The sequence below is a fragment of the Ciona intestinalis genome, unplaced genomic scaffold (assembly GCF_000224145.3).
Source record: "Ciona intestinalis unplaced genomic scaffold, KH HT000184.2, whole genome shotgun sequence".
Classification (NCBI taxonomy): Eukaryota; Metazoa; Chordata; class Ascidiacea; order Phlebobranchia; family Cionidae; genus Ciona; species Ciona intestinalis.
In genome coordinates, this window is record NW_004190506.2 from 796,140 (window position 1) to 818,130 (window position 21,991).

The 21,991-nt window shown below is 37.3% G+C and overlaps 1 protein-coding gene across 5 annotated transcripts in view; it reads left to right on the plus strand.

The window, feature by feature from the left end:
- The first annotated feature begins 323 nt into the window (after positions 1-323).
- Positions 324-21,991, plus strand: part of LOC100175494 (rho guanine nucleotide exchange factor 28-like) — a 40,269-nt gene continuing 18,601 nt past the window's right edge. Inside the window, exons 1-20 of one of the 5 annotated variants that reach the window (XM_018816413.2) lie at positions 324-471; positions 600-750; positions 3,010-3,145; positions 3,382-3,536; positions 3,726-3,912; positions 6,047-6,177; positions 6,628-6,897; positions 7,193-7,272; positions 7,504-7,579; positions 9,204-9,304; positions 9,555-9,670; positions 9,867-9,921; positions 10,701-10,800; positions 11,288-11,322; positions 11,512-11,593; positions 11,830-11,866; positions 12,806-12,856; positions 13,126-13,209; positions 13,456-13,591; positions 13,800-13,863. In XM_018816413.2, the coding sequence (XP_018671958.1) occupies positions 418-471; positions 600-750; positions 3,010-3,145; positions 3,382-3,536; positions 3,726-3,912; positions 6,047-6,177; positions 6,628-6,897; positions 7,193-7,272; positions 7,504-7,579; positions 9,204-9,304; positions 9,555-9,670; positions 9,867-9,921; positions 10,701-10,800; positions 11,288-11,322; positions 11,512-11,593; positions 11,830-11,866; positions 12,806-12,856; positions 13,126-13,209; positions 13,456-13,591; positions 13,800-13,863 (2,101 nt within the window). In that variant the 5' untranslated portion in view covers positions 324-417. Of the gene's footprint in view, positions 472-599; positions 751-3,009; positions 3,146-3,381; positions 3,537-3,725; positions 3,913-6,046; positions 6,178-6,627; positions 6,898-7,192; positions 7,273-7,503; positions 7,580-9,203; positions 9,305-9,554; positions 9,671-9,866; positions 9,922-10,700; positions 10,801-11,287; positions 11,323-11,511; positions 11,594-11,829; positions 11,867-12,805; positions 12,857-13,125; positions 13,210-13,455; positions 13,592-13,799; positions 13,864-18,507; positions 19,584-21,991 lie in introns of those variants that run through there. The other 4 variants (XM_018816415.2, XM_018816414.2, XM_009863625.3 and 1 more) reach the window with 4 other exon arrangements.

A 21,991-nucleotide genomic window follows, 5' to 3' on the forward strand; every position in this document is an offset into this window, starting at 1 on the left:
GCTGAATAGCAATAAACATTGCCAGTTTATCCACGTTATTCTGCGATATATTAAAGAATAACTTAATATTTGTTTAACATTTGTCAATACATCGTATGTCAAAGGCATATTTGCTGTCTCCTCAACTATTCTTGATAACGAAACGTACAAAGAACTTTGTGAAGGTTCAAAACCACCGAAGGTTTATACATGAATTCTTCACGGGATGTCTATGATGTACGATTCAGCTTGAAGTTGCTACGCTTCGTATAGTACTTAGTATTCCCCAACATAAATTTTAAACTTTCATTGTATTTGTATGCGTGACGTAGAGTAGCTTTAGCGCATTTTGAAAGTATACATACTTTAACTTTTTTAGACACCGTTAAGCAGCAAAGCAAGCGTAGCAATATTGTCAATTATGCTTTGATCAATTCAATGAATAATCGAACAATTAAGATGGAGCTTCTTCCTACTTTAGCACCTGTTTACGTAAGTTTAAATTACATTTTACACATTATTTCACCTATATTGGACTTGTCTAAAAGTTTTTAAAAAGTTTAAATGTTGGGATTATAGTTTGGTATGTTTAATTTCTTAACTGATATCGTTTTCATTAGGGAGGTGGTCTTATAGTCGCATTTCTACCTGAAGATTATGTTTTACCTGAGAATATTCGTGCATTTGCCATCTTTAAGGGCAGCAAGCAACGACAGCTAACTGAAGCTAGGGTCTCTGTTGAAGACAATGCTTTCCATGCAGTTATACCAGGTAAACCTGTTTGTATTGATTGATGTTTTTGGACAATCTTGCACCAAACCAATATCAATGCCTAATTTCTTATAGAAAAAATAGTGGTCTAATAATGTAAATATTTTCCTGATTTCTCATTGTACCGGAACCAGGCATGTTTTTTTCCGGAAACTTTACTCTCACAGCTTAGTTTAAAAGAAAGTTCATTTTTTGTTTTTTTACAGTAAGTGTAGTATCTAGATAGCAGAAAAATAAATATTTTAGTAGGCATATCGATATTAGCAATGAGGTTGTTTTAAATTTACTATTACCGCTCTTATGCTGAACTCCAATGTGTAAGTAGGCAGTTGAAACTGATGTAGTAAACTTATTACTAGATGAAGTGTATTCCTCTTAAGTGCATGCTTGAAGTGAGATGTTTCATATGATGTGGCAATCTATTATATATTCTTTCCTTTGGGTGACATTTTTTTTCTATAGACAGAAAGTTGTTTGTTATGTTTCATAGGTTGTTGTTAAAAGCTAGTATTGACACAGTTAATTCTAAGAGGCTAATTTGGTATGTAAAATTTATATTTTGATATTAGGCGTAGGTTTAGTGTATTCACAATTACTTTATAATAAAGTTTCTGCATTTTTCTGTTAACCATTGTTGCAAAATAAATATTTTTCCAGAGATAAATCCGTTAACCCAATTGTTAACAAGTCACCTTAACCTACACTATATAGGCTATTAATATTGTGTATAGTTTTAGTATGATTTCAATTACTTTATAATAAAATTTCTGCATTGTTGCTAAAGGAATAGTTTCTGAAAGTTAAATTCGTTAAGCCAATTGGTAAATTAAAGTAACCAGAGGATTACTTAAATATTTGATTCTCAAATTCATGCTTCTATTTTTGTCTTATTCTCGTCATCTTACCCAACCTCCTGGTGAACATGAGACTTTATCATCTTATTAGTTGTGTGTGTTAAAAACATCTTCTTTTGTGTTGCTGCTTACCCTGTGGCAGGTGTACCTAGGAGACAATGTCTCTTCAATTGTCTCCAAGTGGCACACCATTCTCTTGTGTCAGTGCAGTTCGTGTAGCGGTGTATTAAGTTAGATTACCTTGTATAAAGCTTATGTACCACCGGGGCTGAGCTCTATTTGTTTAAGATAACGGAAACTGTAAGAGTAAAAGTTCTCTCCTCATGTGGATGTTTATTTCGGAAACAGAAAAGGTTATTGACTTTTTCAATTATTAAATTGCCAAACACTTAGGTTCCTATTAAACATTAATTACTTCAGATGAGATGTCAGTGAGGTTTACAGCCATAACAGAAAGACTTTCAGTTCTGCTGAAGTAATCTGCCTATATATGTTGCAGTAGTTTTCATATGCATTTTGTGTTTTGTCAGTCGGCCTATGTTGTTAAATGCAACTAAAGAAACATAGTTTTACAAGGCAGATGTATTTGAACTATCTGCACGGTTTTATTGTTTACTTTACATTACGATTCATTTCATATTTCAGCAGCAAAGTTTTAATAACCCGACTTTACAATGAAAATTGCATTAGCCTTATTTAACAGTGGTGTACAACAGAACATAAAAGTACTATTATATTTATGTGTGTGGTGCAGGAAATACCCATAAACCTAAAGTGTATTATATGCATGTTTACGCGATGGTTCATCAGTTAGTGTTTGTTAAGTAAACATCAATTGAGTGGACACACATCTTGTCACATGGCAGTCAATTCCGGCTAACAGAGCGATTGATCTTTGGCAGAGGAAGGTCCTTGGTATTGGTAATAGAGAATGTGAATATTGGCTAGTTAATATATGGGCCAATGTTTGCTTGATTAGAAAAGCACATATTTGTTTGAGCCAGACCAAAATATGAATTAGTCAGTATAGATATTATTTATATCTGTAGTGAGGTTGGGATTGAAAGGGCTGTTAAAATTGAATGTACATTTTATATATTTATTGCAAAGGTTTAAAAGGATTTAAGTGAAGAAAATTGAGGCCTATTGAGTTTTTTTTACATTTTATTTCAATAATTTTCATTGTTGCATCAATTGTAATTTTTATTTGCTTATTTAGGCTGTTACAATATAAAAAAAAGTCCATTTCTCTTCCCTTTGTAATAATGTACAGTTCCTCTTTAATCTTTAACAAACCAATTCATTTTTTATATAACCAAAGTTTTAGTCGTGTAGCAGTAAAAGTTTTGAAAGGTGTAATAATAAGTTTAAATTTGCCAAATAAGTTTTTAATCTGTTCCTTCAGATCATGAGCCACCAGAAGAAGTAGAAGTATCTGTGTATATTCAACTACCCTCTGGTGAAGGGGATACCATTGCAAGCGAGCGATTTACTTATTACCTTGATCAAACCTGTTATCTTGCTCGCTACTTGGCTGCCAGGTACAGTGAAACATTTTTGACTTATGTAATGATTTATGTTATGTAAGGACTGATTTGGCTGAGATTTTACTGCGAGGCACGCTACGGAATTAGGCATGAGTTGGCCTGTTACCAACCTAGTATATATTTATAATTACATATTTTATTGTATTTTCTTTCTATATATTTTGAATCCTTTTTATTTTCACAGCAGCACTCCTTTTAAGATTAATCCTTTACTTACTTATTGATTGTAGTGTGCATAAACTGGAAAGCTTAGAAGATTGGGATTACATACAAGGACCCAACTTTTCATTGGAACAAGAGGATTTTTCTACCTTAGATGAAAGGCTTACCAGTGCCTTCCAACATCTAATTCTACCCTTGGATTGGAACCTGCTTGGTGACCACGGTACGCACAAACAACAGCATTATTTACTGTTCATTGATTTTCATATCAAACTGTCAATAAATTTTTATGCTGTCAATTGTTTTTAATGAGGCAACATTGTTTACGACTGGATTTTCCAGCTAGGGATATTATGGTATAATTTATTTTATAACCTCTTATAAATAACCGTTCTTTAAAATTTTATGACAGATGAACTGATTCCGCGTGAAACCCTTTTTCATTTCGCCGCTCGTCTTGGTTTATCCACCTTCGTTACTCTTCTTCTGGAAAAAAACGGAGCACAGGAGTGTTTGGCGTTGAGGAATAGACACAACGAACTTGCAGAATCGATTGCTAGGGAGCGAGGATTTGAGGGACTTGCTGATCTTATAACAGAGTAAGTGTTGTGCTATTTGCTTAATATATGATGTAAGTTGTGCATGTGAGAACTTTCATTTAACTCCCGATATTTTATTTTTCGATTATATTGATACAAGCTTCTTATAACTAATTAAGTGCTATGTTATTTGTCGTATAATATGTAAATTATGCCTGAACTTTATTTACCTTTCAATATTTAATTTTTTGATTATTTTGATACAAGTCTATAGTGATATCACGGAAGGTCTAGTAATATTTTTTTTTAGTTTTTGGTAAAGGATTTAGTTTTCCCTTGTCTATTTGTGTAGCGTGACTAACTTGACCTTGTATTATGACTTTGCCAAGTTAGAACTACTCTCTGTACTTGGATTAGTTGGAAATGTATTGAGTGAGATTTAGTGGTGAGGTGATAAGTGGGAACAGAGATAGCAAAAGGTAGGAAAAGCTATTACTCTTTATCTGCGAATGACTTATGCTTGGCTGATACAATCTACTTTATGCTATGTGTTTGTAGTTAGATAATACAGCAGCTTAGGTGAAAAACAGTTTGATTTTAGCGATTTGTAGATGTCATAGTTTAAGCCTTTGCAGCAAGTAGCGAATACATAATGTTATAATGATGTATGAATGAACTTCAATCTCAGGTGCTTTGTTTATTTAGACTTTTTCAATAAGATTAAACTTTTCACTATATATTCAAGATACACCAGTGCTGTAAAACTTACAATGTATTACTGGATCATCCCTATGCTTTCACCCATTTGAAATTAATAAGTTTCTGTATTTAATAATGTTTAAAACGCATTTGAACGGTATGGTTGCGGTTACTGGTTCGCTCGCAATAAATACAACATGTAGAAACGAAAGCCCATCTGTGTATATGTAGTTTGAGTGATTGAGTGTCTCCCACTCCAGACGATGCTTGCCCCAGGCTTACATTTCGTGATTAACAGCGCAATAGAGGAAATATTTGTCGCCTTTACAAGCTAATAGGACTCGCAATTCATGTTTCCATTTCCACATTCCATTTTGATGTCTGTATATTGACAAAATGAATTGGTTTAAATCTAATATGAATATCACCTGAACTGTTATGCTGTAAAGATACAAAATGTATTTTGCAAAATCTACATTTTACAAATCTCTTTTTTTTTACAAAATTTCTTAAAGAAACATATTCTATTGTGGTTGCCATGTATATGTGTTATTGCTTCTCAAGACTCCCTAGAGTAATTGTAGCAGCCAAAATGTGCCATTCCTAAACATTAGTGGCAGTTGCTTCGTTCTCTAGCCAGTTGGTTGTTAAAAGTTGCATGCTTCACTGCACACAAGTGAAGTGTAATCATTCCTCTGTTATTTGGTATTGAGCATAGCCTGTTGAAAAAAAGATTTTAAAAAATTATTTTTTGCCATTTTTCATCTTACTGCTCAGGGAAAAAAAAGAGTGCAAATACTACATGTAGCAATGTAGTATTAAAGTCCAGCTAAATTTATCATTCCTACAGTAAAATTAAGTTGTAACTTTTTCACCCCATGCAATCACAGTGGAGAGTAAGTGCTCTTGAAAACTGTAAGGTTCAATGAGTGGCCTTTAAACCATTGTCTGCGGAATTCTTTTGTGCCACATTATATTCAATCACCTTCCACCGACCTGTTTGTGTGTACGTGCCTTGAACATTTTCTTTCGCTTTGTCAAATCAGAAATACCGTTGGCATCCACAAATGGGCTAGCTACACACAGACTAACAGATAGTCCTATTAACTATAAAAAGTCCCTTTTTGAATTTATTGTTTGCAAGTTTTAGTTTGGTTCCAAACATTAAAAACAGCTTTTTAGTAAAGGACAACCCATAGAATGCTAAGTTTAAAACGGTCTTATAACCTTGCAAACTATCATCAATTCTCATTTACTCCCACAGAATATTTCAAGTTGTCATGGGTGTCTAATTTTTACTGATTTAGCGGTAAACACAAAAATGTATCAAATTTTCCTAATTTTGTTGAAGTACAGAGAAAAAAGTTAAACAACAAATAGGTGTAAAGTTTTAGTTGGTTTTAGCAAATGGATACAATTGCCATCCTGCATTCTAATATTATATATTCATTACCTAAAATGCCCGCAAAATTGACCAAACATTCCAACTTTACAGTCCGCACGCACATGGTGTAATTCGGTGGGAAAGCAAAGAACAAATAGGACCAACCACAGTGCTAAAACAACATAGTTTTGGAACCATATCTACTTCTTCACATCCTTATCTGGATACCTGGCCCCCTATAGGTAATGTATGAGTTAATTCGCTATAAATAACCACTTTAGAATTTCTTAAACATATTTCATGTATGGTATTACAACATGGCTGTTAAAGATTTTTCTAAGAACCTTAAGTTACAATACGGTCTTGTTAACATAGTATTTACACATGTTTTTCAAATTGTTGAAATTATACCAATGCTTTGTTATTCTGAAATAGTTTTATATTTCCTGTTTTTCCTTGTGTGTTAGGTTTCTGTAAAAATAGTAATAAAACCTTTATGATGTCATCCTGTCATATATATATATAGTTGCTGCTATAAGTCATATTACACTTGTTTGTAAAATGACTCTGGTGGCATTTATTTGCGACCCATTTTTGACATCCCATACAGGTTGTCTTTATTAGGGTAAATAACAATAAAGTATCATTGCAAAACATCACACCATTTTATTTACATTTTAATCAAAACTTAGAAAAGGAAATTGAGGCTCTTACTGCAACCTCTCTCCCGCCGTCGAGCAGTCTTCCATTACGATACAATATGAATTCAACTTGGGATGAGGCATTAGAAGAAAGTCCGTCCTCTCGTACACAGTCCATGTTTCATAGCGAGAGCTACGATTCTGAGTTCGCTTCGCCAGATTCTTTGTTCCCACCTAGCTTTGAACCGGATTATCGGCAAAAATTAAAGGATACGCACAGAACAAGGGAGTTAGAGAGCACCAGTAGTAATGAGGTTCTTGGTAAGTTTAGATCCATTGTCATGTTTTATTGATTGACTGCAAATCAAAAAAATGTCTGCAAAACGTGGTCCAAGTACTAACTATTTAAAACTTTCTGTGTGTTTTAGGGCTTTAGTTTAAGCAAAGTTTAGTTTAGATTTATTGTCATCTTTTAATAGTCAAATCTGTTAACTATTCGGAGCAAGGTACTGTGTGTTTTGAGGCACAGTTTTACTTGCTGTGCCCTATATTACGGTCTTACATGTTTGTCCTCAAATATGCCCACAATATTTCAACAGCTGTGTTTTATTTGCAGCTGGAAACTTAAAACACTTGCAGGAGATCAGTGAAGAAATTCAATACTTGCGTCATAAAGATATTGAACGACTGAGACATGTAAGTCATTTAAACAATATGTTTGAAACAAAAGCTTAAAAAACTAAGGTCTTAACAAACTTCTGGGGTCTCACAGAGTATATAAATTTTACACAAATTATTGCATACATGTATATAGTATTAACTGTAAGAATCGCATTTTTAGGAGAACCAACTAAGTTAGAAGCAAAAATGTTTTGGATTCCCTGTTTTAAACAATATGTTGTTGTTAACGTGTATTATAATATACAGGCAGGACCAAACGATGTAGCACGACTAAGCAACTCGTGTCCTGATTTAGCACAAGAGCACTCAGCACTTGTAGGAGGTAAGCACCAATGTGTAATTACGTATAAAGACTTAATTGCTATGTCTCAATGCTTTGATGGGTTATTATATTGGCCATACCTTATTGTACCTTGTACTTATACTTTTGCTTGCTTTAGTGTGTGTACCTTCTTATAGTCTAGTCAAAACATTGGATTGGTCTGTGCTGTGGATATAAATATACACACTATCAGTAGAATTGAAATCAATTTGAATACAGCTTAAATAAATGTACAAGAAGTCTTTACTGCTTCACTATAGTTTAACAGATGAAGGTCATAAAATTAAATTCAATGCATTTATTACCCTTCCCATGAGGTGCCTACATTTATGAACTAAGCCGTATTATACTTTCACTTTAAATTTTTTCCAATATGATAAAATTTAAATATTTAAGCTTTATTTAGCTTTTACCACCAATGCACACAGAATAAGAAAATTTAAATATAAATGGTTAGCTTTTATTTGTATGTTTACCTTAAACAATGTTCGTATAATTCATAATTGTATCAACGTCAGTCAGTGTATCAAGTTGCTATTTGGACAAATAGGAAAAAAACTGGAATTTGGCATTGTGTTTTGAAACGTCTATATATGGTGTAAACTATACAGAATAGTATGTAAAACACAGTTTACACAGTTTTCTGTATGTACGCAATTTGCTCATGTGTTTAAACAGTTTATACTCATGTCCAGCTGTTAGTAGCACTTTTACCCTGCTAGACCACCCCTGCAAACGCATCCCGTTTTTCTTTTACATAATATTAATTATTCAGGCCCCAACCGCTTCGCCGGGAGAGCTCATCTTGCTCGCTTTATGGCTGGTTGCTTCGTCTCGTCGCACCTCGTTCTTTCCTCGTTCACCTTTGTCCCTGCCGCCCAGCTTTTAATTCGCGTCGCTCTATCTCCATTTGACCCTGTGTACACACAGCAGATTCATTCAAGCGGCCCACGCTTTAGAACCGAAACTCCGCTGCGGAAATATAGACCGCTAGGCCACTGGCCCACGAACGGTTCTTTATGAGCAGCACTTGTGTGCCACCGGATAGCCACAACACCTTTATATTGGTTCCACAGTGTGAATGTGACTCGGCCTTCATTGTTAGTTGCTCGTAAAGTAGAGCTAATTCAAAAAGCTTTGCCGTCTTGATTTAACCCACGTTCTATTCAATTCCTGACACCCAAGATCTCGGTAAAATGGTGTTTACATAAAACTGGTTTCCACATCGGTTAATGTGACCTCAATTCGTTATACAACGCGCGGTAATACCTCTACATCTAATATCATTCGTAACACGTCTCAGAAGCCACACTTACGTCCGGCCTTGCCGCAAGTTATTACATTATCTCTCTAGGCGTTTTCCACGGCAATTTGTTCGTGGTTTTAATACAGTAGACGAATGTAAACACAGAAAACCACAGGCAATATAACCCAGCCGTTCTTATACCATCGCATCTGTCACATTAATACATAATATAATCACGCATAAAGTAACATACATGGTAACTCCTAAGCTGGCATGAGTTGTACGACCACCGTGTTATAACGACTGTCGTTTTTCGGCCACGCGAGGATAAAGCTATAGCTATATTCCTTCATTTATTCATTTACATACATATTCCAGATGAAACATTGGATGACGTCTACGCTCCTCCCACCCCAGTGATGCCAAGAAATCGACGAGCTCTACCTCCTGGTATAGCTGAGGAATTCCTGGAACCCCAGGTCGGATAATACAATTTTAAATTTATTTAAAAAAATCGTAATACAATTTTTATTTATTTCTAAAAATCGTAATTTTACGAATTTCCATTTCGAAAACCCACAAAAGCTTTTAAATTGAGCAGCTTCCCATAAACAAAGGCGACCTTTGCATATCTCACGAACGTATTGATGTATAGCATCGCAATCTGTGTGACTCACACAGAAAGTCATTAAAATCTTACTTTAACTTACCCGTATACCTGCGTTACAGGATGTAGAAGCAACAGAAGATCTCCCGTCACCCTCAGGTCTCCACAGAAGACATAGTTGGCATTCATCGGAAAGTCTTCCGGATCAGGATGTGACGTCACCAGGGCTCCAAAGAAGGTAAAATTAAATAGTTTGTTTTTATGTGTACTGTTTATTATACGCTTAATTTAAGTTAAAAACTTGGCAATTTTTTTTACACATTCCGAATATGTGAGTTGTAAGACGTATACAAGAAACTCTTTTGGTATTTTAGTTTTGTTTTAAATTGTCTCTTGACGTTTTTCTTTAAACAAATATTTAATTTTCGTTTCAGATTCAGTTTTCAGCACGACTCTAACGAAGAACTAAGCAAGGCCGAAGAAACAGAAGTGAGTTCTCTTTCTTTATAAATAATGTAGCGGGTTTATATCATATGTAGCCATATAGGAATATATTTTATGTTCAACAATTGTAAGTTTATTTTCTCCTACTTTTTGTTTGTCGCTGTTTAGCTGTCTTAGTCACGAAGATGCTATTTTATACTTGTGGTAGATCTATACACCGCAACTAAACGAACAGGTTGCTTTCACAGCTTAAGTCTGACAGATTAAAATCTTAGTGTCGATTTCCAAACGGTTATATCTTCCTGAGTAGAGCTAAAATGTGGATGTAATTTTCACTGATTTTCAATCTATTTTTCGTTTCCAATTTCAAATTACGTAGATATTATATATTACTTGTTTTATAATTTACGTTAATATTACGTTATTTGCCCTAAGCAACACATACTTAATACTGACATTTTCACTGTTAATGTAATTCCCCACGTTTTAATGTAACTTTACACGTCCAAATGCGTAGGTATTATATTAGCTATTTTATCATTTACGTTGTAATTACGTTTTTTTATCCCAAGCAACATATAGGTATTACAGTATGTCTTTACACTGCGTGGATATATGCTGGATACGAATTGTATAGCTTTAAATTTACTAGAACTACTACGCTGTTTATAAAAAAAGATGATTGAATTGTAACATGCAAGAGTATCTGTTTTGTGCATTCAACAACAAAATATAGTCTGCCATTTTTTTTATAACTGTCATCTGAATTCGCATAAAAACCTTGGTTATTATTCATCCTTTTACAACAATATTTATTCAATCAGCCCCCAACGTCCATGGTGTCGCCCACCGTAGTACGACGAGCAGAGAAGAATAATATGACGATGTTTTCCGTCGTCGCTCCTTCAGTAACAGTCACTCAAGGTACAACTTACACTAACGATTATTTATCATAACGCATCGCATGCATAACTTCTTTAACCGTAACCTAAGCCATTTGCATTGCAATGGGTCTTTTACACTTAGTTACACGGTACACGTTTTTATACTATAGATAAATTTTATCAAACGGTATACGGTTTCTTATGTTAAAAAATAATTGCTGTTTAAATCGTTCATTATGTTGTGTGATAGTTTTCGATTTTTTTAGCAATTAATAACCACCTTTTAACGTCGTGAGGATACCGTTATATATTTTTTAAATGCTCTTTCTTTACTACCAATTGGGAAGATAATGGATTGTAAAAACATTGGCTATCGTTCACTAACCTCATACACAGCTTACTAGTGACTCTCGTATACTTAGCATGAATAACATATGTTAACTGCTTGTACAATCTTATACATTAAACCATCTTACCCCAACCTAATATATATTAATGTAATTCACGGTCATTACCTTTATCCACAGCTCAACCGTTACAAAGTGATACTTCATTAAAAGTGGTGAGTTGAAGTTAATATACAATAAGTATGTTAACAGTTTAAAATCATGGCAAAGTCTTCTCGAACGGTATGCGGGACGTTTTTTTATACTAAATAGGGGTTTGAAAAATACTTTTTACGTCATGCTTGGTAGTAGAAGTAGTTAAGTAACATTTTACTTAAAAACAATATTTTTCATCAATCTTGCAGCCGATCAAACAACGACCAAAAAGCATCTCCGAAAACAACAGCAATAACGTTGATGGACTTGGGGATATGGGGAAGCCACCAGGTAAAACTATGTTAACTAAACCATTGTAACTTTTATAGATAGAAAAATAATGGCCCGCGATGAAGTCAGATATGCCGTATAGATCATTTCTTGATCAGCTTTAAAAAATGTTTTATTTAGAAAAAAAGATACAAAGATTATTTATGGATTACATTTAAATAAAAATTATACATATATACATATGTTTTTAACTACATGTGTTACTTATTAATACCTATACAAGCCAATATATTTAGATCGTCGTTTCACCATCGCTGAAGGCATCATTACCGAGTAAGTAGCAACTGCTGCGTGTGCATGCTTACTATATTACAAGCTGCTCTTATGCTTGAACGTAAGGTGGCGCAATAACGCAATAAACGGCTGCTGTGGTTAGCGTAGATACTTCATATAACTCGTTTCATGCAATTAAACCGAATTAGAATCGGTGCTTTTATTGGTATATTAGGGTGGGGGAAGATAGGAGACTTTTTTAATATGTTATCTCCTATCTCATCCCATTTGGTAGTATACAAAGAATATTCAAAGAGTTAGAAATCCTATTGTTTAAAACACTTTCAGGATATTTGGATATTATGTTCTAAAAGTGCCTCGTTTTCCCCACCCTACCATACATGCTGTGTTTGTGCACCTCATAGGGGACTACAGGTCAAAACTTATACCCCAAGGAAGGCCTATAATTACCTGCCCTTGTATTGAATGCTATGTTAGTTGATGGAAAATATAACTTTTAACTTGTAGTCCCGTATAATGTAGCTGCTATTTCATTTAACATTGGTGTTTGGTTTTAACGTTCTTCATTATTCCATAAGCAAGTACATATAATGTCAACCATCGAAACACCATTTTATCAACACATGATCAACACACATATATATATAGTGGTTAGGGTCGTTGGGGGGGATGAGACACCTTTTCATTGTATTTTATCGTCCTTTTTGGTAGTAAATAAGAAACGTTTAAAGAATTATAAAACTGTATCCTCACGACTTCCACAGACCGTTGTTAGTTGTTTAAAAAAACGATCAGGATATTTGGATATTGTTTGCTAAGGTGTCCCATCTTCCCCCGCAGTAAGATATGAACCGTATACCAATTAAAACACGCAGCACAAACCACTGTCTTTATTTCCCCACATGTGTGTACCATAATTATAATGGGTGCAGTGACTTCAATGTAATTTCTTTTTAATTCCTTTCTTCGGCGATTCAGCGAACACCGGAGTTCAATGCTAGCACTGAAGGAGGTGCTTCGGAAACACGAGTACGTAAATATTTATATAGCAATATACTGATAATTATACGCAATCTTTTGACTGAATTATTAAACAAACTTTTGTTTCAATTTACAATTTTTCATCGGCGCGTCATGATTTTACACATTTTCATTTGTCATAATATCACTGTACGGTCATTTTCATCCATCCATATACAAACGTAGAGTTCATACACATCACCTGCTATGTAGTTAACCTCCATCTAACGTCCAAACCTCCACTAATTTATCTTTTCTTCTCCGCTGGCTCCGTGCAGTGAGCCGGACGACCCGGAACCGATAAACTCACAACGGTTCGACCTCCCGAATCCACAACTCACCTTAGCTGAGTTTCTGTCTGCGTGAGTCATGCATGCATCTCGGTGTGCCGTGTTTGATGCTACATGTCTTATGACAAATGCATGTCCACACGTCTTTGTTTATTCCCATTCACTTTTGTTTATTCCTATTCACTTACCTTAACTAAGCAGTTCTTTGCACCGTGTTTTAGTAACAGTTTTTGGGTGGTAGTCACTAACTTTCGTTCTGTCTCTTCTGACCTCTAACTCTTAACCTGACTTTCCAATTAAAACGTTTTCATACGTCAGCCCTGCTCCCTTCTCGGATAAAGGAAACTCCCAGCACCCACCCCCTGTTCCCCCTAAACCCGCAAGCAAGAAGCTTCTCACTCGGAAAATGAGTTTTCTAGAAAAAATGCGCAACAGCACAAAGAACAAACCGAAGGTATATATACAGAACGTCAATCCGGAATATGTTTTTTTCTAGAAAAAAAGTGTAAAACGAATATTGAACTTTAGGAGAACAGCGATAATTAGTTTTGTATGTTAAATGTAAATTCATTCAAAACTTTTGGTATTTGTACATTCTTTACATACCTTTAATTTGTTTATATAATCCGCATTAAAACGAATGGCATATTTTCATTCATTAGGTCAAAGTGAAGCAACTAGCGGAATTGAAATTCGGGATAAGCAGCAGACAATTAGATGAGGAAGGTCGGTTATATTTAATTGTTGGCTATTTAGTGACAAATGATCAATTATCTGTCGTATTTTTAAGTAGCTTTTGAGCCCGGTGACTGCGATGTAGGCGGTAATTGTTGTTTGTGGAGTGTTTTCTTTTGTAGGATTCTTAGGAACAATATTTGCGTTCAGAGCATAGTATTCTAACATAGTTCATAGGGATATTCCAAGCGTCGGGTTCTTTGTTAATGTATGTCAAATTCTCGTATAAATAGCTTCTGTTTTTGTCTTTGTTTAGCGGCAGCTTTTTTAGACCAGTCAGCGTTGTGTTTCAACCGCTGCTTTCCGTTCTATTGTTGTTGGAAAGTGCAGCGAAATTAACCGAAACACGCCTACACAATAGCAATGCTATTACTCAGTTGCTTATACAGCCGCCCGACGCTGAAAACCGCACAATTAAACCTACAGAGTGGTCACATTATACGCTTTATGTCACTCTACTTCTATTCAACAGCATACCACAAAGTGGGAATTGTAAAGTTGATATTTTTGTATCAAATGATCAATTTTGAACAGTGGTTGTATTACAGTAGAGGCACTTAACGTTTTCGACTCTTTTTCGCTTTTATTTGTTCAGTGCGTGTCTGTAAGTGTCAGACAAAGGTCTTGAGGCTCACAGATCATTGAACTGTGGTATATTTTCCATGTTTCCCCCTCTGATATACGTCTGATCTCTGACACAAGATACACAAATGTTGGGAAACTGCGTCGTGTTATGAGAGTATCAAAACTTTCCCATGGCTACGTTTAATCGCCTATCGCTCAATCTCCGACTTTTACTTTGGTACACTTTCGCTTACATCATCTTTTAGTGGGAATGTAAATACAATATCGAGGTTAGAGTTAATTCGTATCTTTTACACATGTTCTCCCAAAGGTCGAAATCACTCTTGGTTATCTACGTTTATAACGAAACGAAATACGAACTTGGTTATCGGTCCACGTCCCACGGGGACTTTTACGGCCCTATTATAAACCATTACAGAGTAAACACAGCGTATTATCGCCATTTAACTATTCTAAACACCTTTGAACACAATACAAAACATACTCAATAAACCTCTGCCAGCGTTCATTCTTCTTTATGCCCTTTCAAGTCCCGTTTCGGGATGTCAAGTTTTATTCACTTGAGACGCAGAATTCGGTCGTGCTGTGATAACGTGGTTAGGTACATCTATCGTTTAACGAAGTTTGGTTCACTCCAACTGCGCCACCATTAAGCATAGCTCGTGTTCTTACATGTTGCAGACAGCCAGTTTATGTTACTGCCTCAGGATTAACAGCTCTTACATAGGAGTTCGTTTAACTGTTATTTAATGTAACAACTTTGGCAGCAAAGAGATTTATTTTTAGTTTCGTGCGTCATTAGGTGGTTCGGTATTTAATATATGACGATGCATATTTTACGTGAAGACGTTGTCAGTAGTGAGTCATGCTTCAGAACGTATTTCCCCTCTGTGCTTGCCAAGTTATTGCATTGCTTTTTTTATATTAGCAAACTATTAGCACGCACGCGAAGAATTAGTAGAAAACGAACGTGCCCTTTAATACTGATGCGAATGCATTTTTTCCCCTTTTTTTACCGGGTAGTAATAGGTTTTCATAATGAATAGCACATGCATGCCTAAAACCGGGCATGGTACTGTACTCTGACTTTAGTTATGTAATGACAGTGTTTAATTATTTGTAAACAGATTAGAAGCTCTATCGCAACAGGAAGCCTTGTACGGCACCACACGTATTATTTACACGCAAGCGTTTCGCTGCACTAGGCTATAGAGTGCAATAACCGGACAGCTGCACTGCCAAACGCTTCTCATAAGCAGAAATTGCATCGCGAATCTACTGTGTATAAGCAGCTGTAAGCGGATATGATTGAATGATGGCGTAGTGTTAGTTATTAGGGGTTTACGCTTGTTATTGTTGTTTATATGGCGTGTAATAGTGATTTAATTACCAACAGTACAGTCGGTGTAGCGTACGTAGAATTAGCAGGGCGGTAGTTATTTCTTTGTGTCGACTATTAAAGCTTATTGTAGATTCTGTAGGCTTAATATGAATAATAAACCAAGACGTTGGTCTAGTTTTGTTTCCTCGACTTGAGCCTTTGTTCGAGTATTTAGAAAGTGTGTATATCAGTACAAGCAGCATAGTGGTTGCCGTATGTCGGTGTCGTTCTTTACAATCTCCACTGACGCACTGCGAGCTCGTGTTGGTCGATTGTTTCCGTTCGTTTTGCGCCGAGCGTCGCACTCGGTCTGAGTACTGGCCTGTTGCATTGCCGCTTCACTATTATTAGTCCCTGATAGCTTCCGCGGCGCATGCAGAGTCGTTTGCAATCCAAGACTAGTTTTTACCAAACCTGCGCTCCCCAACGGCCACTCGCAGTTCAGCAAAACTAGAAATAGATTTGTTTTCCTTGCGTTGTCATATATTGGCCCGGTGTTCGTGCGGTGACTGTCTGTGGTTCCACCACTTTGACTGCAGCCTCAATTGCCGCTATCTCTCATTGCTCATGTTACCGTCTGGCTATTAAAAGTGTTTGCGCATTTCTATGAAATAGAGACGTATTACCATATACTCATATAGCAAGGAGGGACCTACGCGTGTGAACTTTGCGTGTTTCGCTTCATTTGAGGATAGAGTGTTAAACACGTCTGTTAGAAGTTGAGCGTGGCCGATTTTCTCGCTCCGGCTTTTCGTCAAAACAAAGCGCGCTGTTCGATATTATTTTAACAGTGCGAGGCGGGGAAGGCGTCGTCGATCACAGAGGTCGTTAATGAAACTTCAATTTGCCACGCCAAGTTATTTGCTTCATCGCTAGTGAGGGCGTCAGGTCAGTTAGTCCTACTTATCTGCCTCGTTCTGCCGCCAACCGCAGTCAATTTACTTGTAAGCCCTGAATTATTGATATGTTAATGATGTTATTTAAGATTTCTGGCTCCAGGGGCCAAGTAACAAAATCAATCGAGATTCAATGACAGTCAGCGTATGTTTTATTCATTAGAACGTTGTCACAGTCAAAGCTTACGATTTATTCGAAGGTTAAATATGTGTGGTTTCCGTAGACTGTCGCAGAGGACACTTAACGAGATATAGCATAGACTGTGTTAAAAACGTATGTTGCGGAAATGTACCGATGGTGCTCAGTGATGCATTAGGTCGTTTTACTGATTGCGTCAAATAAGTCAGCCTTGCTTCCGCGTGTTATAAACGTCAGAGAGTAATTGCTTATGAGGGTGCAGCAAATTCAAGCGCTCAACTATTCCGATTTATAATGAAATCGGTTGCTTTGCGACTTTAAAGCGGTTTTCAAATCGGAATGGTTTATTGCCGGACCTCAATTGCAGGTGCTAGAGGAGTACGCCCATCTCGAGTGAGCTATTACGGAGATTGCCGTTAGCGTTTCTGATCAAGCCGCCTTGATTTTAATCCCACGTCTCTCTCGTGTCTATGAGCCTGCGATACCAGTCTACTATACCAGGTCGTAGTGGAAACTTTAGATGAGAAAGAAACTCAGCTACCGCAACTTAGTTATGGATCCGAAGAAAAATCGAAGGGAATCAATATCGACTAAATTGTTAGCTTCTGCCTTTCGTATTTGGTTCGGAGTTCGGCTATTCTGCTGGATTACTGTTGTCCGGCGTGTTAACGCGCCTTAGCAAATTAAATCTTGGCCCGTGGCTACTCAGTTTTAATATGCTAGGAAAAGTGACGTCATACCACTCATCCAATTTGGAGTGACGAAATACGACGGACGAGTTTTTTTGCCTTTTTCGTCAACTTCTGTCCACGCTGCGTGTGGTGTATGTTTACAGCTATTATGAATAACACACTCCACGGTATTGTGCAATTAAAGTAGGGGGTGTTTTTTTATAATTGAGTCAACAAAAAGTTCCATTGACGAATGTACAACGCGACAGTTTTGTTTTCATAAGAATATTATTGATTTTGAGCTTCAGATGTTTTAGAGAAACGATAGTTTTTTTGAGACCGTGATCCAGTATATCGAAGTGTGATTGAAATAACCAAGTTTTCGAAGCAGAGGCATCATTTATCTTGTTGACTAGTGTGTAGAACAGAAGTTAATGTATGCATAGCTACAGTGCTACAAACGTGGATAGGTAGAATTAGAAGTATAGCATTTCGCCGACCCGCCTTCCCTCTGCCCATTGCGTGCGCGAGTGCTGCTCGTAAAGTGACCTTAAATTGCAAGGTCAAACAAAACTATACGTTTTACTGCGCACCCGAGTAGCCGGGCATTTTAATACTGCCTTTCATCGTTCACCAAGTGACCGGTGATGCTCTGAATCCGTCGCACGCATTTGTGTGTGGGCCAGTGGCCTCGTCTTTTCGACCCTCTTGTTTTTCACTATGTAATATTTTGAGTGATTATGTAATTGGTTTTCGAACCACACTGCCCGTGCGTCACATCTCGAAGACGTGTGTCGTGTAGTGTGATTGCTCTAATCTTACAAAACACGCGGTTTAATTGTCGTTATGTAGGTTTTACATAATTATTAAATTACCTGGCGACGACCGGTTTCTAGACAGACGCTATACGTTTAGTTTTATGCAATCTATTTTGTCATATTCGGTTAGAAATCATTAATATTTGTTGCTTTTCCACCATAAACTTAAGTGATCAAGTGCAAGTGATATAAAGTAGAAACTTATGGTTGTAATGACGGATACTGAGAATCAGCGGCCGTTTACGAGACGCTTGTCCAGTGGAAACTTAAACGGATTATCCCAGAATGGATTAAGAAGAAAGAAAAACAGCCTCGCGTTCCTGAACGTCTTCCAGAAGAAGTCGGAATCGGAACATGAGCGTCGAAGCTCTTCGTCTGGATTGCTTGATTTTATTCGAAGGAAACGTCTGAACAGCAGCTCCAGTTCGGACTTTGACACGAGCGGTTTGCTTTCACCACATTGGGGCTACCCAGAATGCAATCAAGACTTCAAACCACCGAAAAAGAAGAACAATTTTCACACTTGGAGTTTACGTCGCAACCCCCCGCCTAATATAAGCGAGCTGCAGGAGCCGGTTAATGATGTGAACGAAAACATCTCCTCGAAAATATCCAACGGTTTTGCGACCATGACTTTAGGCCGTCGAACTCGGGCTCGACGTGCAAAGCTAACCAACTTTGCCTTTGAGCAAGCCAACTTATCTGACCCTGTTGAACCAAAAGCAGCTGATACTCGGCACCCTTCCTTCGTCGGTCTATTCTCCAGCGAAACCGACAACTCCGAGTTCATTGAGATAAACTGCGACCCAAACAATCATAGAAACTCGGTCGAATCATCAGATAACGACCATATGAGCGTTGGCAGCGGGGAAGGGAAGCAGAAATCCGCGCTATCTCGAAACCCGAGCATTGCGTCCAGAATTTCGTCCAACCCAATGCCCCCAAGCCCCAACCGACCGCCCTATTCCCCGGCTAAGGACTCGCCTCGTTTCTTCCGCCGGATCAGCTCGACTCTGTCGCCGCACGGTCGCCGTAAATCGCGCCGGGCTCGTGAGATCGCCGAACGCGACGAGCTGATCAAGGCGCGCCAGGAGACATTGACGTCTTCTAACTCGGACGAGGATAATGTAGATTCTCCTTTGTCAGACGACAATAACGAAGATGTATTCACAAACTGGGATCACCATCAGCATGCTTCCACTTTACCACGAACCAAGAAAGGTAAGACTGAGACCATTCAACAATTCAAAAGTTCAAAGCGCATGACGCACAGAATGAGTTTAGTTACAGGAATGTCGTGGTTTTTTATCCGTAATTCATATTGTGTATGGGCAGTTCTGTTATTTGCCCAATAACTCTCTCGGGTGTGGCGGCGTTTTGTAAAATTTGTAAAAGAGCGAAGTTTTGTCACGTAGCATCATTATAATTCCCGCTATGGGTATCTTTCAACGGGGAATGAGACCACACACGACCGTTAAAACGTCACGTATACCTGGTCGTCAATTCTCCGAAATACGTAATTTAACCATCGCCGCCCCTCAAGCTAATATACACGTCTACGTAGCTCTACGTATTCTGATATAATTTCCTATTTTTGCGCAAAGTAATTATCTCTATGAATAGCGTCACGGTCTTCGTATTAGATAACGATCATTCGTACACGGAATACGTTTAATTTCGTCGTGTTATTAATGTAAAAACAAACAACACGCAATAAGCGTGACTGTATACCTTATGCAATTGCGTCTTTTAGTTTGCCTCTTGTTGCAAAACAAGCTTGTTGTTTGGTTGTTGATTTGCTTACGAAATAAGCGTAGTTTACTAATATTTAGGTGTTGTATACACACGTATATAGTAGGATTGGGAAAGATATGATACTTTTTCATTCTATTTTCTCGCCCCATTTGGGAGTAAAAAGGAACATTGAAAAAAATATAAAATTGTTTACTCATGACCCCAACAGACCGTTGTTAATTGTTTAAATGCGATCAGGTTACTTGGCTATTATGTGCTAAAGGTGTCCCGCCTTTCTCCACACTACTGTGTATGTAATGTCAAATTAGAATTATTAATTAATAAATATTCGTTTAGTTACCACGCAGGTTGCAATATACGTGTAGGTGCAGCGTAACATTTACCGATCATGGAAAATTGGAAAATAATGTGCCCGTACGAATGGTGAAATCAACCGAGCATGACAGTAAACCTGGCCGTCCGGTGTTTTTCAGTGTTTCCAGACTTAAAATTCACCCAAAACCTTTTTCTTGTATAACATAAAACCGTTCAGTGTTGACCATTACTATTTCAAATATATTGTATAAATTACAAGTAAAACGGAAACACTGTAACGTTGTTGATCAAACGCGAACTCAAACGACATTTCTTTAGTTGCCGCCATTGGTTTGAGTTTGGTGTGTAATGGCTAAACTCAAGGTAGGTTTCGTAGCAACATGGATATTGTTTTACGTCGGTCCATTGCATACTTTCGTCGCGACCTTTAGGTTATGTATTCGATTTGTTATGTTAACTGTGTCGGCCGAAAACCGCTCACACATCCTGTGTAGAAGCCAAGTTTTAGTTGAGGGTTGACCCAACTCGTTAAAATTACCGGAGACAGTTTCGAGACGTTTCCTGCATTTTAGCTGCGTTTTGACAACACTTCAGACATGGCAGCTTAATGTACGTTTATTAAGACAGAGTGTGTACTGGTAGACAAAAGAATTGTGATTACAGTTATTAGAAGAAAAACGTTTTAGCATAAATTTAATGTTAAGCCTTGCTTCTTGGTAAGAGGATTTCCCTATCACGCAATCAGTTTTGTCTGAAACGTAATTCCGAATTCGTGTTCGGTCGAATTACCCAGCAGTTAATTCTAGAAACGGCTATCATGCGATATTATACTTCAGGTGGATGTAACATTAACTCCGCCCGAATTGCGCCGCTTAGCGAATCGTCTTAACGCTTCAACTGTGTTGAAAGTCCCGGCCGTTGTTTTGGACTAGGTGGGTTCATTTATTTCTAAAGCCGGCAAGCTTCGGCAGCACACACCCATCTTCATTGTTGTCTCTAATCCCTTCGGCACCGGCGACATATTTTTTGAAGTTTTTTTTTTGTTTTCCCTCGGAAACCCGGCACCTTTTGACTGTTTAAGTTCGTTGTTGACAGAAAGCAATTTTAACTGCAGGAGCTTTCTTATGGGATTCGGTTTCAGACTGCTTGTTTTGCAACAGTTACCCCGCCAATGTAGATAACAATTTGAATGTATCTTTTGTTTGGCTGGTATACAAAATATAGTTTATTTGTTGTTGAACTACCGTGCGCAGAATGCATATCGGAACCCTTTTTTGGCTGCAATAACCGTGCAGCCGCTAGTCAAGCATTGTGGTGTAAATTAAGATACCATGAACTACGTAATCGAACATATGCATGGATGCAATCCACCAAGCACGACGATTCACACAGACCTGTAGCGAAGTGCGGGCACGGCCAAAATGAATCGGCCTTTCCCAATTAAATGTAGTTAAACAGACATGACGCAAGCTTTGTCGCCAGATAGCATCTAATTATCGCTTGCTGGCCACCATAGCCCGCCAATATGAATCTCTATTCTCCCGTGTACTGTAATGGCC